The following is a 14,560-nucleotide window of genomic DNA, read 5'->3' as shown; positions in this document are numbered from 1 at the left end:
AGATTTGAACTAAACATCAGGAAGAACTTTCTGACAGTAAGAGCTGTTCAGCAGGCTCCCTCGGAAGGTGGTGGACTTTCCTTCCTTGAAGGTTTTTCAGCAGAGGTTGGATGGCCATCTGTCCTGGATGCTTTAGTTGAGATTCCTGCATTGCAGGGGGTTGGACTAGATGACCCTTGGAACCCCTTTCAACTCTGTAGCTCTATGATTCCATGATTCTAAGGGGCATTTTTGTCCAACATCAGGACAGACAAAGGGTCCCCATGTAAAGTGGGAGGGAGGTGGTGGAATTTTCTGGCTTGAGGACCACACTGGCTTCTCCCTTCCAGTGGGCACTGCACACCCTCACATGTGTGAACGCCTACGTGTGCACACACACAGGCAGACATGCACAGAGACACAACCCCCCCCCCATGAGAGCAGTGGAGACCAGCTTAGGTGGAGGTGGTAACTGCATGGGCATTCAAACTCCCCCCTCCCAGGACACCCCATCAGGGCGCTGAGCCTCACTCACTATTTAAATATATGTGGCATCACCAAAAACAGTAGAGGGTTCTGAAGGGCCAGAAAAAAATTGTCTCGGGGCCAGATCAAGCTCCCAAACTGGGAGTTGGCCACCACTGAAGTATAACCACCCCTGAAATATGGAATTGCAGGAGAAAGCTCTTGGAACATTTTGAGAGGAAAGAATGTCCCGAGGTGCTGCCAAGTGAAGTGTGTGTGAATGCATCTCTGGGGAGAAGGGATCTGTGCTTTTGCTTGGGTCACTTTTCCCGTTCCACGGTATTGACTGTCCAGGCGCCACCAGAAGGAAAAACCCCTTCTGCGTATGCCTACCTTTTCCACCCCACTCTTTTTCATCCCTGAATTTGCAGCCTTTTTAGGGTCATAGTATAATCGGAGTGAATTTGAAAATGAGGACAGCCAAGATCTCTTGGCACTTGTTTGGACAAAGAGGGGGGAATTCTGAATGCTTAAGACCTCAGGCCTCCACTGGAAGACAAAGAAAAAAGCACACCATAAAGAAGATAGTCTAAATATAGCTTTGCTAGGGAGATATGCGCATATATGTGCACAGGTGGCAGCAACACACGCTTCGTGCAGTAACAGAAGATGCCCCAAATAAAGGCAATTTAATAACGTGCGGACAATCTCACAACCTCCTTGTGATGTGCCTAGCGTGGCCAGGAGATAAAGGCTTGTCAAAGTTGGACTTTGATTTGAAAGTGGTGCCAAATGTAATTTCTATACAGTGGTACCTCTGGTTGTGAACGGGATCCGTTCTGGAGTCCCGTTCACAACATAAGCAGAACGCAACCCGCGTGCGCGGTTCGCGATTCGCTGCCTCTGCGCATGCACATTATATCATTTTGTGTGTCTGCACATGTGTGAGTGCCAAAACCCAGAAGTAACCCTTTCCAGTACTTCCGGGTCACCGCGGGACGCAACCTGAAAACGCTCAACCTGAAGCAAACGCAACACGAGGTATGACTGTAATACCCAGAGAAACACACAACAAAAACATTCTATATGCATAGATAAAAGATACTTTGCAGATGGAAGCCATTGTGGATGCTGTGCTAAATTGTTTCTTCTTTTTTCCCTTGAAAAAAAAATGTTGGGGGGGTGGAAGAGTTCTAATTTATTTATCCGGGTAAGGAGAGATTTAACCTCAACCAATGCAGAATTTGAACCGTGATCTGTTTCAACCACATTCAAAGAACACTGGTCCACAATATTGAGGGAAGCTGGGCAAGTTACATCCCACATGATTCCCAGTTTCTTGGTAGCCTCCTGGTTCTTAGTGAGATGGAGTCATTCCCATTCTCCCCAGCTTTTCTCCAGTGAAAATAGGGACATCCTAAGGATCGTATCAAAAACAGGGATGGAAACTTGGAGAGTCTGCATTCCTTAACAAATGCACTCCATTTAGAATGCTTAGGGATACGGGGAGCTGCCTTACACAGTCAGATGGATTCTTATCCCATTATACATGACTAAGCCATTTCTCACCTTCTCACCCCTTGCCTTTTCCTGTAAGACCTATTACAGTCATTAAGAGTCGTCAACAGGCTCATCTCAGCTATCTGCCAATCTCCCATTCCCACCACCCTTCTGAGTAATACCCCTCCCCACCTTCTCTCTATATAGAAGGATCTGGCAACTTCTGTCTCAGTGTATCTGAAGAAGTGTGCATGCACACGAAAGCTCCTACCAAGAACTAACTTAGTTGGTCTTTAAGGTGCTACTGGAAGGATTTTTTTTATTTTGACAGTCAGACCAGTGGGTCATTTGGCACAATACGGTCTAGACTGACCGCAAGCGGCAATTCAGAATTTCAAACAGGAATTTGGAAATGCTGGAGTTTAAACTCAGGACTCGCTGCCTGCTAAGCAGATGTTCTACCACTCAGTTTGGGAAAGGAGAGTCTTCCATCTCAATGCTGATGCTTGGCTGTTCAGCTGGAAGCACTCCCACAACGACAACAAGGGGCTGTAGCCAACAATTCCCCCCCCCATTCTTTATTAAATTTATACACCGCCTTTCATTTGAAGGTCTCAGGGAGGTTCACAAGAAAAAAAATACAGGGTAAAAGGACAAAACTAATAGTTAAAACAAAGCCCAAAACAAAATAACGCCCTCCACTCCCACAAACACATTTAAAAGGCCGTAAGAACAGGCATACTAAAAATTAATAGATCTGAGTTCGTCATGCCCCTTAATGCAAATATTGCCAATGTATTTCACATCTGGCAACCAGTGTGCTCCTCGGGTTTCAGATACAACACAGGCAGACAAGAAACAGTCTGGGACACAAATTTTCATGGCCCTCTAGCGGCTAAGGTGGCTCATTTACCAGAAGTAATATAGTTTGTAGTTTGATCAGCATCGAGTTGTATATAGTGGTGCCTCGCAAGATGAAAAGAATCCATTCTGTGATTCTCTTCGTCTAGCGGTTTTTTCGTCTTGCGAAGCAAGCCCATTGACGGATTAGCGGATTAGCGCTATTAGCGGCTATTAGCGGCTATTAGCGGCTTTTAGCGGCTTATCTGCTGATCGGATCAGCTGATAAGCGGCTTAGCGGCTTAGAAAAAGGGGGAGGGGGAAAAACCAGCAGGAACTCGCAAGACATTTTCATCTTGCGAAGCAAGCCCATAGGAGATTTGTTTTGCGAAGCACCTCCAAAATGGAAAACTCTTTCATCTAGCGAGTTTTCCATCTCGTGAGGCATTCATCTTGCGGGGCACCACTGTACTCAATGCTGATCAAACTAAGCTTCTGAAAGAAGGCATGTTGTGATGGAAAATACTGACTGTCACTCGTGATTCATTCTCCATTGGGGATTTCACCTGAGGGAAAGGGAAACAGAGGGCTGGCGCAGCGGCGCCAGGGAGAGAGAGAGCCATTTCGCCGTTGCATATTAAGAAGTGATACGAAGTTAAAACCCCCACAGAAACGTGCCCACAGATACAGAACATCCAGTTTAATAAAGTACTGAGGTTATTTTATCGAAAGAAGAATTTTTTTCTGTCAGAAAATGGCCAGCAAGCACCAGGCAAAAGAGACTCCCCAGTACCGGGAGCTGTTGCATCTGAGGAGAATCCTAATACTGAATTAGAAATGCTGAGGCTAGTATTAGAATTGGCTAAAGTTGAAGCAAAGAAAGAAAGACAGACATAAAGTTGAAACAGAGAAAGAAAGACATAAGTTGAAGCAGAGAAAGAAAAGGAGAAAGCAAAAATAGCAGCTGAAGAGGCCAGAATTGCAGCTGACATTCGGTTAGCACAGATACAGGCTGAGAGAGATATGGCAGAGCGAGAGAGAGCAGATTAGCTCGTGAGGGAAAAGAAAAAGAAAGAAATGCCAGGTTAGCCCAAGAAGAAAGAGAAAGGGAGGCCAAGATGGCCCATGAAAAAGACATGTTTCTTTTAAAAACGGAGGAAATTAAGCTGAGAGCAGAACTGCCACATCCATTGGTAGGGGTAGAGACTTTACCTCAGCTAATGTAAAGAGATTTCCCTAAGTGTGTCAAAGGCATTCCTGCTAAGTTTTGAACAGACCTGTAAGGACTTAAATATTCCTGAGGAAAACTGGATGCTGTATTTACATCCACAGATATGTGGAACTTTGAGTGAAATATACTCAGATTTAAGAGAAGATGAAACCTCTGATTATCTCACATTCAAAGAAAGAATGAAAGGGCGGTTTGGTTTAACTGCGGAGCAAAGCAGAAAAGCCTCTTGTGACATTAAAAGAAACTTATGCGCAACTGAGTAGCCGTATTGATAAAGCTCTGGACAGATGGGTGGAAGGAAGTAAAATCAAAACCTTTGATGAACTTAAACAGTTGATCAGTTTAGAGCAATTTTATAGACAGGTTCCTGCACACCTACGCTGGTTCCTTAAAGATAAGAACCTGGAAACAGTAACTGAAGTCTCTACCGTGTTAGTTGAAATCGAAGGAGACTTAGGGGGAGCATTTAGTACCCAGTCCCTTCAAGAAAAATAATGCCTGGAAACTCAGAACGACAACCCTGTAAGGCGGACCTCTCCTACACAATACAAACCTAAAGGAGTAATTTGTCAGGAGGAGGGTCACAAATTTTCACAGCCTTCTAGTGTCTAGGGTGGCTCATATAATAAGTCCATCCTTTATTAGGCATAGCAAACCACACATTATCAAACAAACACCGTATACAAATTGTGCAAAATACAAGCTCAACATAACAAGGTTTGTCCCAGTCAGATCTTTAACGCCAGAGAAAATCAATTTGCATAAATAATACAACATAACACTACCACATCGCCAACCAATTAAGAACCACTAAATCTCTTTATAATGGCCTAGCCTTTCTACATGGACAGCACTCAAAAATTCAGCCACTAGTACAGTAATTTGATCATTCCTGTTCGAGAGCAGGTCCTGAACCGTTGGTGGCATAGAATTGAGCCTGTTGAGTTGTAAGGCCTCTAATAATTGTCTTCTGGCATAAATGCCAAAATCACAAGAAAAGAAAATATGCTCCAAAGTATCAGGTTCCTGTTTACTACATTTGCAGAGACGCTCTGCTTCTGGGAGAGCTAAATATCTTCCTCTTACCTTGCTTCATGCTGTTAAGGTATTGCAAGGTTCCTTGTTGTCTTCCCTGGCCTAGAAACAGAAAGGGGAATCAAGCCATCTTGGGGTGTCGATGATGTTCTTAAGAGTATAGCACAGCACTATTTTCATTGGTGGGGTAGGATAGCTGAAAATAATTGTCAGGGACGTGGCTGAATCGAATGCCTGGGAAGAGTCAAACTCTGAAGATCAAGTTACAGATAGGTAGCCGTGTTGGTCTGCCATAGTCAAAATAAAAAAAATCATTCCAGTAGCACCTTAAAGACCAACTAAGTTAGTTCTTGGTATGAGCTTTCGTGTGCATGCACACTTCTTCAGATACACTGAAACAGAAGTTGCTAGATCTATATAGTGAGAAGGTAAAGGTAAAGGTAAAGGTAAAGGTACCCCTGCCCGAACGGGCCAGTCTTGACAGACTCTGGGGTTTGTGCGCCCATCTCACATCTATTGGCCGGGGGCCAGCGCTGTCCGGAGACACTTCCGGGTCACGTGGCCAGCGTGACAACGCTGCTCTGGCGAGCCAGAGCCGCACACGGAACGCCGTTTACCTTCCCGCTGGTAAGCGGTACCTATTTATCTACTTGCCCCCGGGGGTGCTTTCGAACTGCTAGGTGGGCAGGCGCTGGGACCGAGCAGCGGGAGCGCACCCCGCCGCGGGGATTCGAACCGCCGACCTTTCGATCGGCAAGCCCTAGGCGCTGAGGCTTTAGCCCACAGCGCCACCCGCGTCCCTAGTGAGAAGGTAGGGAGGGGTATTACTCAGAAGGGTGGTGGGAATGGGAGATTGGCAGATAGCTGAGATGAGCCTGTTGACGACTCTTAACGACTGCAATAGGTCTTCCAGGAAAAGGCAAGGGGTGAGAAGGTGAGAAATGGCTTAGTCATGTATAATGAGATAAGAATCCAATGTCTTTGTTCAGACCAGGTCTCTCCATGGTTTTAAGTTTGGTAATGAGTTGCAATTCAGCAGCTTCTCTTTCCAGTCGTTAAGAGTCGTCAACAGGCTCATCTCAGCTATCTGCCAATCTCCCATTCCCACCACCCTTCTGAGTAATACCCCTCCCCACCTTCTCATTATATAGAAGGATCTGGCAACTTCTGTTTCAGTGTATCTGAAGAAGTGTGCATGCACACGAAAGCTCATACCAAGAACTAACTTAGTTGGTCTTTAAGGTGCTACTGGAAGGAATTTTTTTATTCTGAAGATCAAGGAATGCCAGTCCAGAGAGAGCCAGAGTCTGCCTCTGGAGACGAAAGAATGCAGACAGAGCAGGAGTGGGTTAGCTTGGCTCCCCCCTTCACCAAGAGTTCCCAGACTCAGACAGAGCAGCAGACTCAGACAGCTCGCAGGCAGGAGGAGGGGGAGAGATAAATGGCATTGAGGGGGTTGCTATGCAACCAGCAGAGAAACAGCGTACAGAGGGCTGAGAGTGGGAAGGAATCCACCCACCTTCTCCCCAAATCAGAAGGGCTGAAAGGGTTAAAGTGGAATAGAAGTGCAAAAGAGGAAGGTCTGGACTTTGGCACCCTTCGTTATGTGACAGGAACGGAGACTCAAAGTGACCGACTCTTAGCAAAGAGCGGCAGGCTCAGAGCCGTGCTCTGGGTATAATTTGTAAATAAACGTACCATAAAACTGCCAAGAGAGTCATAAATTTTTATCGGGACTTGCTTACCTGCCTGAGATCATTATAATAATATGCAGATATATTTCACATTTGGTAAACCTTGGGTTTCAGATGGGGGGGGGATTATAAGTTATTTAGGAGACCACTGTAAGCAGATGGAAACATTAGCAGGATTTTGCTTTCACTTGTAGTGTAACAATTACCATGGATAATATGGTTTGATATAAAAATTGGAGTATGGAAGACTATGTAGAAATAAATGTTTAAAATGGGACTCCATGGAGGGGGTGCGGGGAGTCCTGAAATTTGGGAGCCAGAACGTTCGAGTTTCAAGGCGTTCGGCTTCCAAGGTTCCACTGTACTGGCCCCATGAGACCTGTCAATTCTAATTATTAAGGAAGAGGATGGCATTGCTGTTGTTCCTTGCCTATTCAGAGGCATTTGTTTTTAAACAGCTACCCAAATGCTCCTCTCTTCCCAGCCCTCAGATATAGAAAGGTTTTAAATGAGAGTCGTAACACGGCGCGGGAAAAAGGGAGGACTGTTGTTTATCACAGGGATAGTGCTGCCAGGCCACAAAGCACTTAATCAGTGCAAAGCAAGTTCACACTGGGTGCATTTCACAGAGATCAAATGCTGCGGATCATTTCCGGGGAAATGCAACTGACTTGCAAAAAGAGATGCTATCTGGAAGAAAGATGGCTGTACCTCCCCATGAAATTTAGAAACACCACAGGATTCCTTCTGGGAGAAACCGATTGCCTGGAAAGGCTCTGAAGGCATAATCCGATATTCAAGAGATGAGGAAGGGTCACAGTTTAGTGGCAGAGAACATGCTTTAAATGCTAAATGTTCAAGACTCTATCTGTAGCCCCTCCAGGTAGGGCTGGGGAAGACTAAAAACCCGGGAGAGCTTCTGCTGGCCAGTGTAGCTGATGCTCATCCAGACAAACCAATTATCTGACTTGATTTAAGGCTATTTCCTATGGTCTGCCAGCTGATGGGATTTAGGACAGGCGCCCCAACTTCTAGGGGTGGAAAGGTCTTTAGCCCCCTCAATATTTGCTGGCAGGGGGCTGGACACCCACTATGGTGAGCGTGGTTCAATGGTTGGGTCCTGCTGAACGCGAAGATGGTTCTCATGTCTCCTCTTGTTCAGAATAAACACACCCAGCTCCTTCAACCGTTCCTCATCAGGCTTGGCTTCTGGATTCTTGATACCTTTATTACTTCCTGTGATGTGGACACTATTTCTGTTGATGTAGCTGAGAGTCACTTTGGAGAATAGAAGACAAGGCGGAAACTGTCATACTTTAAGAAATAGGGTTTATTCAGCTATTTACACCTTCAGTCTGCATGGAGGGAGTCTAGATCTTACAGTATGGTCAGTTCAAGAGGCAGCAGTGCAGGCATGCAGCCTCTCTCTCCAAGATGGATCTCCCCCCCCACCTTCTTTCTCCTAGAAACCCCTTGCACTTCCCCAGAGCAGGTACCCTGGCAACCTCCCAAATCCCCAGTCTTTGTTCACACCTAGGGTCAAGAGGGAAGTTCCCTTGCATTGTTAATGACCCCTATAGTACTCTTGCCCCTTCATGGATCACTGCCTTGCCGTGGCGAAGGGGCTTGAAGAACTCAGAGAAGCTATGAACTACGCCGAGCAGGGCACACAAGATGAACAGGTCATAGTGGAGAGTTTTGACCAAACGTGATCCACCTGGAGTAGGAATCGGCAAGCCACTCCAGTATCCCTGCCAAGAAAACTCCATGGACAAAGACAACAGGCATATAAAAGTTATGACACTGGAAGATGAGCCCCTCAGGTCGGAAGGTGTCCAACATGCTACTGGGGAAGAGCGGAGGACAAGTACAAGTAGATCCAGAGCTGATGAAGCGGCTGGGCCAAAGCCGAAAGGACGCTCAGTTGTGGATATGCATGGAAGCGAAAGGAAAGTCCAATGCTGTAAAGAAAAATATTGCATAGGAACCTGGAATGTAAGAACCATGAACCTGGGTAAGTTGGATGTGGTCAAAAATGAGATGGCAAGAATAAATATTGACATCCTGGGCATCAGTGAGCTAAAATGGACGGGAATGGGCGAATTCAGTTCGGATGACTACCATATCTACTACTGTGGGCAAGAAACCCGTAAGAGAAATGGAGTGGCCCTCATAGTCAATAAAAGAGTGGCGAAAGCTGTACTGGGATGCAGTCTCAAAAATGATAGAATGATCTCGATACGAATCCAAGGCAGACCTTTTAACATCACAGTAATCCAAGTTTATGCACCAACTACTGGTGCTGAAGAAACTGAAATTGACCAGTTCTATGAAGACTTACAAAACCTTATCGAAGTGACACCAAAGAAGGATGTTCTGCTCATTATAGGGGATTGGAATGCTAAAGTAGGGAATCAAGAGATAAAAGGAACAACTGGCAAGTTTGGCCTTGGAGATCAAAACGAAGCAGGGCAAAGGCTAATAGAGTTCTGTCAAGAGAACAAGCTGGTCATCACAAACACGCTTTTCCAACAACACAAGAGACGACTCTACACATGGACATCCCCAGATGGGCAACATCGAAATCAGATTGATTATATTCTCTGCAGCCAAAGATGGAGAAGCTCTATACAGTCAGCAAAAACAAGACCTGGAGCTGACTGTGGCTCAGATCATCAGCTCCTTATAACAAAATTCAAGCTTAAACTGAAGAAAGTAGGAAAAACCACTGGACAGGTAAGATACAATCTAAACCAAATCCCTTATGAATACACAGTGGAAGTGAGGAACAGGTTTAAGGATTTAGATTTGCTGGACAGAGTGCCTGAAGAACTATGGATGGAGGCTCGCAACATTATACAGGAGGCAGCAACTAAAACCATCCCAATGAAAAAGAAATGCAAGAAAGCAAAGTGGCTGTCCAACGAGGCCTTACAAATAGCGGAGGAGAGAAGGCAAGCAAAATGCGAGGGAGATAGTGAAAGATACAGGAAATTGAATGCAGATTTCCAAAGAACAGCAAGGAGAGACAAGAAGGCCTTCTTAAACGAGCAATGCAAAGAAATAGAGGAAAGCAACAGAATGGGAAGAACCAGAGATCTGTTCAAGAAAATCGGAAATATGAAAGGAACATTTCGTACAAAGATTACCATAATAAAGGACAAAAGTGGTAAAGATCTAACTGAAGCAGAAGACATCAAGAAGAGGTGGCAAGAATACACAGAGGAATTATACCAGAAATATATGGATGTCTCGTACACCCCAGGTAGTGTGGTTGCTGACCTTGAGCCAGACATCCTGGAGAGTGAAGTCAAATGGGCCTTAGAAAGCACTGCAAATAACAAGGCCAGTGGAAGTGATGGTATTCCAGCTGAACTGTTTAAAATTTTAAAAGATGATGCTGTTAAGGTGCTACACTCAATATGCCAGCAAGTTTGGAAAACTCAGCAGTGGCCAGAGGATTGGAGAAGATCAGTCTACATTCCAATCCCAAAGAAAGGCAGTGCCAAAGAATGCTCCAACTACCGCACAATTTCACTCATTTCACATGCTAGCAAGGTTATGCTTAAAATTCTACAAGGAAGGCTCAAGCAGTATGTGGACCGAGAACTCCCAGAAGTGCAAGCTGGATTTAGAAGAGGCAGAGGAACCAGAGACCAAATTGCAAACATGCGCTGGATTATGGAGAAAGCCAGAGAGTTCCAGAAAGACATCTACTTCTGCTTCATTGACTATGCAAAAGCCTTTGACTGTGTTGACCACAGCAAACTATGGCAAGTTCTTAAAGAAATGGGAGTGCCTGATCACCTCATCTGTCTCCTGCGAAATCTCTATGTGGGACAAGAAGCTACAGTTAGAACTGGATATGGAACAACTGATTGGTTCCAAATTGGGAAAGGAGTACGGCAAGGCTGTATATTGTCTCCCTGCTTATTTAACTTATATGCAGAATTCATCATGCGAAAGGCTGGGCTGGATGAATCCCAAGCCGGAATTAAGATTGCCGGAAGAAATATCAACAACCTCAGATATGCAGATGACACAACCTTGATGGCAGAAAGTGAAGAGGAATTAAAGAACCTTTTAATGAGGGTGAAAGAGGAGAGCGCAAAATATGGTCTGAAGCTCAACATCAAAAAAACGAAGATCATGGCCACTGGGCCCATCACCTCCTGGCAAATAGATGGGGAAGAAATGGAGGCAGTGAGAGATTTTACTTTCTTGGGCTCCATGATCAGTGCAGATGGTGACAGCAGTCACGAAATTAAAAGACGCCTGCTCCTTGGGAGAAAGGCGATGGCAAACCTAGACAACATCTTAAAAAGCAGAGACATCACCTTGCCAACAAAGGTCCGTATAGTAAAAGCCATGGTTTTCCCAGTAGTGATGTATGGAAGTGAGAGCTGGACCATAAAGAAGGCTGATCGCCGAAGAATTGATGCTTTTGAATTATGGTGCTGGAGGAGACTCTTGAGAGTCCCATGGACTGCAAGAAGATCAAACCTCTCCATTCTGAAGGAAATCAGCCCTGAGTGCTCACTGGAAGGACAGATCCTGAAGCTGAGGCTCCAATACTTTGGCCACCTCATGAGAAGAGAGGACTCCCTGGAAAAGACCCTGATATTGGGAAAGATGGAGGGCACAAGGAGAAGGGGACGACAGAGAATGAGATGGTTGGATGGTGTTCTTGAAGCTACTAGCATGAGTTTGATCAAACTGCGGGAGGCAGTGGAGGACAGAAGTGCCTGGCGTGCTCTGGTCCATGGGGTCACGAAGAGTCGGACACGACTAAACGACTAAACAACAACAACATAGTACTCTTGATAACCTTGGGTCAGCCAGGTTGATTTGCATAAGCCAGCCCAGGAATTATCTGTCTGGAACAGCTCTGCATCTTATGTTCTAATCCATATCCCAATTAACCAAAATCCTAGCATTTATTCATCACACTATTGACTCATGTTCAGCCTGTGGTCCACCAAAACCCCTAGATCATTTACACATGTACTGCTAGTAAGCCAGATTGCTCTCCCCCCCCCCACATTTGTGCATCTGGTTCTTCCCTCCTAAGTGCAGAACCTGACATTTGTCCCTATTGAAATTCATTTTGTTGTTGTTGTTTAGAGTGTCCGACTGTTCGTGACCCCATGGACCAGAGCACGCCAGGCACTCCTGTCTTCCACTGCCTCCCGCAGTTTGGTCAAACTCATGCTGGTAGCTTCGAGAACACTGTCCAACCATCTCATTTTGTTAGCTGGAGCTCAATGTAGGGTTGCAAAAAAGAGGACACATTTGTTGACTTCTGCTTTTAACTATGGATCGCTATGATGACTCTGCCCATGAGGACAAAGAGAACAAATGGCAACCCCCAATCCTGATTCTTTCTTCTGCGGCATTAGCTACCCCTCCCAGTTTGATGCTATCTGCAAATCTGATGAGAATTCCCATTGCTCGAAGTAGCAATAGATCAAGCTTGCTCCCTGTACGTTTCTAAAATATTGTGGTCTGATCTTCCTACCAGCCTCTCAGACCTGGAGGCTTTCAGCAGCCCATCAGGTACAGAGGGGGTGACCTCATAGAGGACCAGGTAAGCCAGTCCACAAAAGAGAGTAATATACCCATGACCTCATAGAGCCCATGAAGGTGTGGTCGGGCTGCTCCTACCAAATAGCTACCCAGTGAAAGAGAAGCACTGAGACTCTCCCATCAGATATTGGAAGTCAAAGAAGTGGATCATTAAGAGGATTCGGAATCGAATGTCCCTATCAGGGTGAGTGAGGAGCCAAGCAAAGACCTCTCCGCTCCTTTCAATTCCCTCCTCCAAATGAACCCTGGGCTGGTTATGGATGTGGGAAAACACATTAGCTCCAACATGACAAAACCTCCTGGTTTTCTTCCTCCATGTTTCCCAGTGAACTGTATTTCTTAAAAAAACCAAACCAAACCAAACCTGGAAAGAGAAAGAGTGTTTTGACATGCAGTATCCTAACACTCCAAACAACTTTCCCAAGAAGTAATTGAAGCAGTTGCTTTTTGCACAGTCAATATAATCTTTTATTTTAGACACCTATACGACATGAAGAAGATTTTTTTCGAGTTTTTCTAGCAACATATTCACATATGGTTTTGTCATCTGAGAGCTTCCTTGCAATCATTTTCTAGAGACAATTTTTTTCAAACCATGTAGAAGGCAAAGTAAAGAGGGGAGAGAGGAAAAACCAAACTGTATCCTTTACAGAGTTGTTATTCTAATTCACCAGATCTTAACCTACTACGTACAGTATTTGTAAGAATGGATTCAACATATCATTGGATTTGTCCACAGCAAGTCTGCTTTAAACGCAAGTTGCTCATATGTTGCAAGTTTGTATGTCTTAAATCCAATTATGGAAGGGAGCCTCACTTTTATTTTTCCATTTCATCAGTCTCAGTCTTTTTTAGTGATACAGTCCTAAATCTGGGATCCGAAATCCTCCTTCCTTTATCAATATTTGAATTTTTTGAATCGGTATTCTTGGAACTGAAGAGTCCCAAAGGCATTTTCTAAACAAATATTTAATTTTGTGAATTGGAATTCCTCTTAAGATATAAACTAGTCTAGGTATTATGTTCAGTTTAAGAGCATTGACTTTCCCCCACAGGGTCAGGTTCAATGACTGCCATTTCTTGATATCCATTGATACCTAATAATAATAATAATAATAATAATAATAATAATAATAATTTATTTATATCCCGCCCTCCGCAGCCAAAGCCGAGCTCAGAGCGGCTAACAACAGTAAAATAATACAGCATTCTAAAATCAATTCATTATAAAATCAGTTTAAATCAAATTAATGGCAACAATTGGGCTAGAGTTCTGTGAGGATTACCAAAACGAGAGCCTTGGCCACAAGACTGGTGAAACAGCTCTGTCTTGCAGGCCCTGTGGAAAGATGTCAAATCCCGCAGGGCCCTAGTCTCTTGTGACAGAGCGTTCCACCAGATTGGAGCCACAGCTGAAAAAGCCCTGGCTCTGGTTGAGGCAAGCCTAACCTCCCTGTGGCCTGGGACCTCCAGGATGTTTTTGTTTGAAGACCATAAGGTCCTTCGTGGGACATACCAGGAGAGGCGGTTCCGTAGGTATGAGGGTACTAGGCCGTATAGGGCTTTAAAGGTTAAAACCAGCACCTTAAACCTGACCCTGTATTCCACCAGGAGCCAGTGCAGCTGGTATAGCACTGGGTGAATGTGATCCCGCAGCGAGGACCCCGTAATGAGTCTCGCCGCGGCATTCTGCACCCGCTGGAGTTTCTGGGTCAGTCTCAAGGGCAGCCCCACATAGAGTGAGTTACAATAATCCAGACTGGAGGTGACCGTCGTGTGGATCACAGTGGCTAGGTCAGGGTGAGAGAGGTAAGGAGCCAACTGCTTAGCTTGGCGGAGATGAAAAAATACCACCTTTGTTATAGCCTGCAATCTACGCCTCCATGGAAAGGGAGGTGTCGAAGATTACACCCAAACTCTTAACGGACAGTGCTGGCACTAATTGCGCCCCCGCAAGAGATGGGAGTTGCCCCCCCCCATCCCATATCGTCCTGACCCAGCCAAAGTACCTCTGTCTTCGAAGAATAATAATAATTATTATTTATTATTTATACCCTGCGCATCTGGCTGGGTTTCCCCAGCGACTCTGGGCGGCTTCCAACAAAACACTAAAATACAATAACCTATTAAACATTAAAAACTTCCCTAAACAGGGCTGCCTTCAGATGTCTTCTAAAAGTTTGGTAGTTATTTTTCTCTTTGACATCTGAGGGCAGGGCGTTCGACAGGG

The 14,560-nt window shown here is 45.0% G+C and overlaps 1 protein-coding gene across 5 annotated transcripts in view; it reads left to right on the top strand.

Annotated features, from left to right (window-relative positions):
- The window catches only part of LOC309530346 (potassium channel, subfamily K, member 16-like), a 112,068-nt gene that overhangs the window by 75,928 nt on the left and 21,580 nt on the right, over nt 1-14,560 (top strand). Inside the window, exon 2 of one of the 5 annotated variants that reach the window (XM_082219236.1) lies at nt 12,499-12,514. Coding sequence is in view for 2 of the 5 variants with exons in the window: in XM_082219233.1 (XP_082075359.1) it covers nt 2,713-2,844 (132 nt within the window). In the remaining 3 variants the exon portion in view is untranslated. Of the gene's footprint in view, nt 1-1,600; nt 1,655-2,610; nt 2,845-12,028; nt 12,515-13,928; nt 14,140-14,560 lie in introns of those variants that run through there. The other 4 variants (XM_082219234.1, XM_082219233.1, XM_082219235.1 and 1 more) reach the window with 4 other exon arrangements.

This window comes from Podarcis vaucheri (assembly GCF_965113315.1).
Source record: "Podarcis vaucheri genome assembly, chromosome: 1".
NCBI classification, from domain to species: Eukaryota; Metazoa; Chordata; class Lepidosauria; order Squamata; family Lacertidae; genus Podarcis; species Podarcis vaucheri.
Note: the sequence above shows the minus strand (reverse complement) of the source record. Positions and strands in the feature narration are given on the sequence as shown.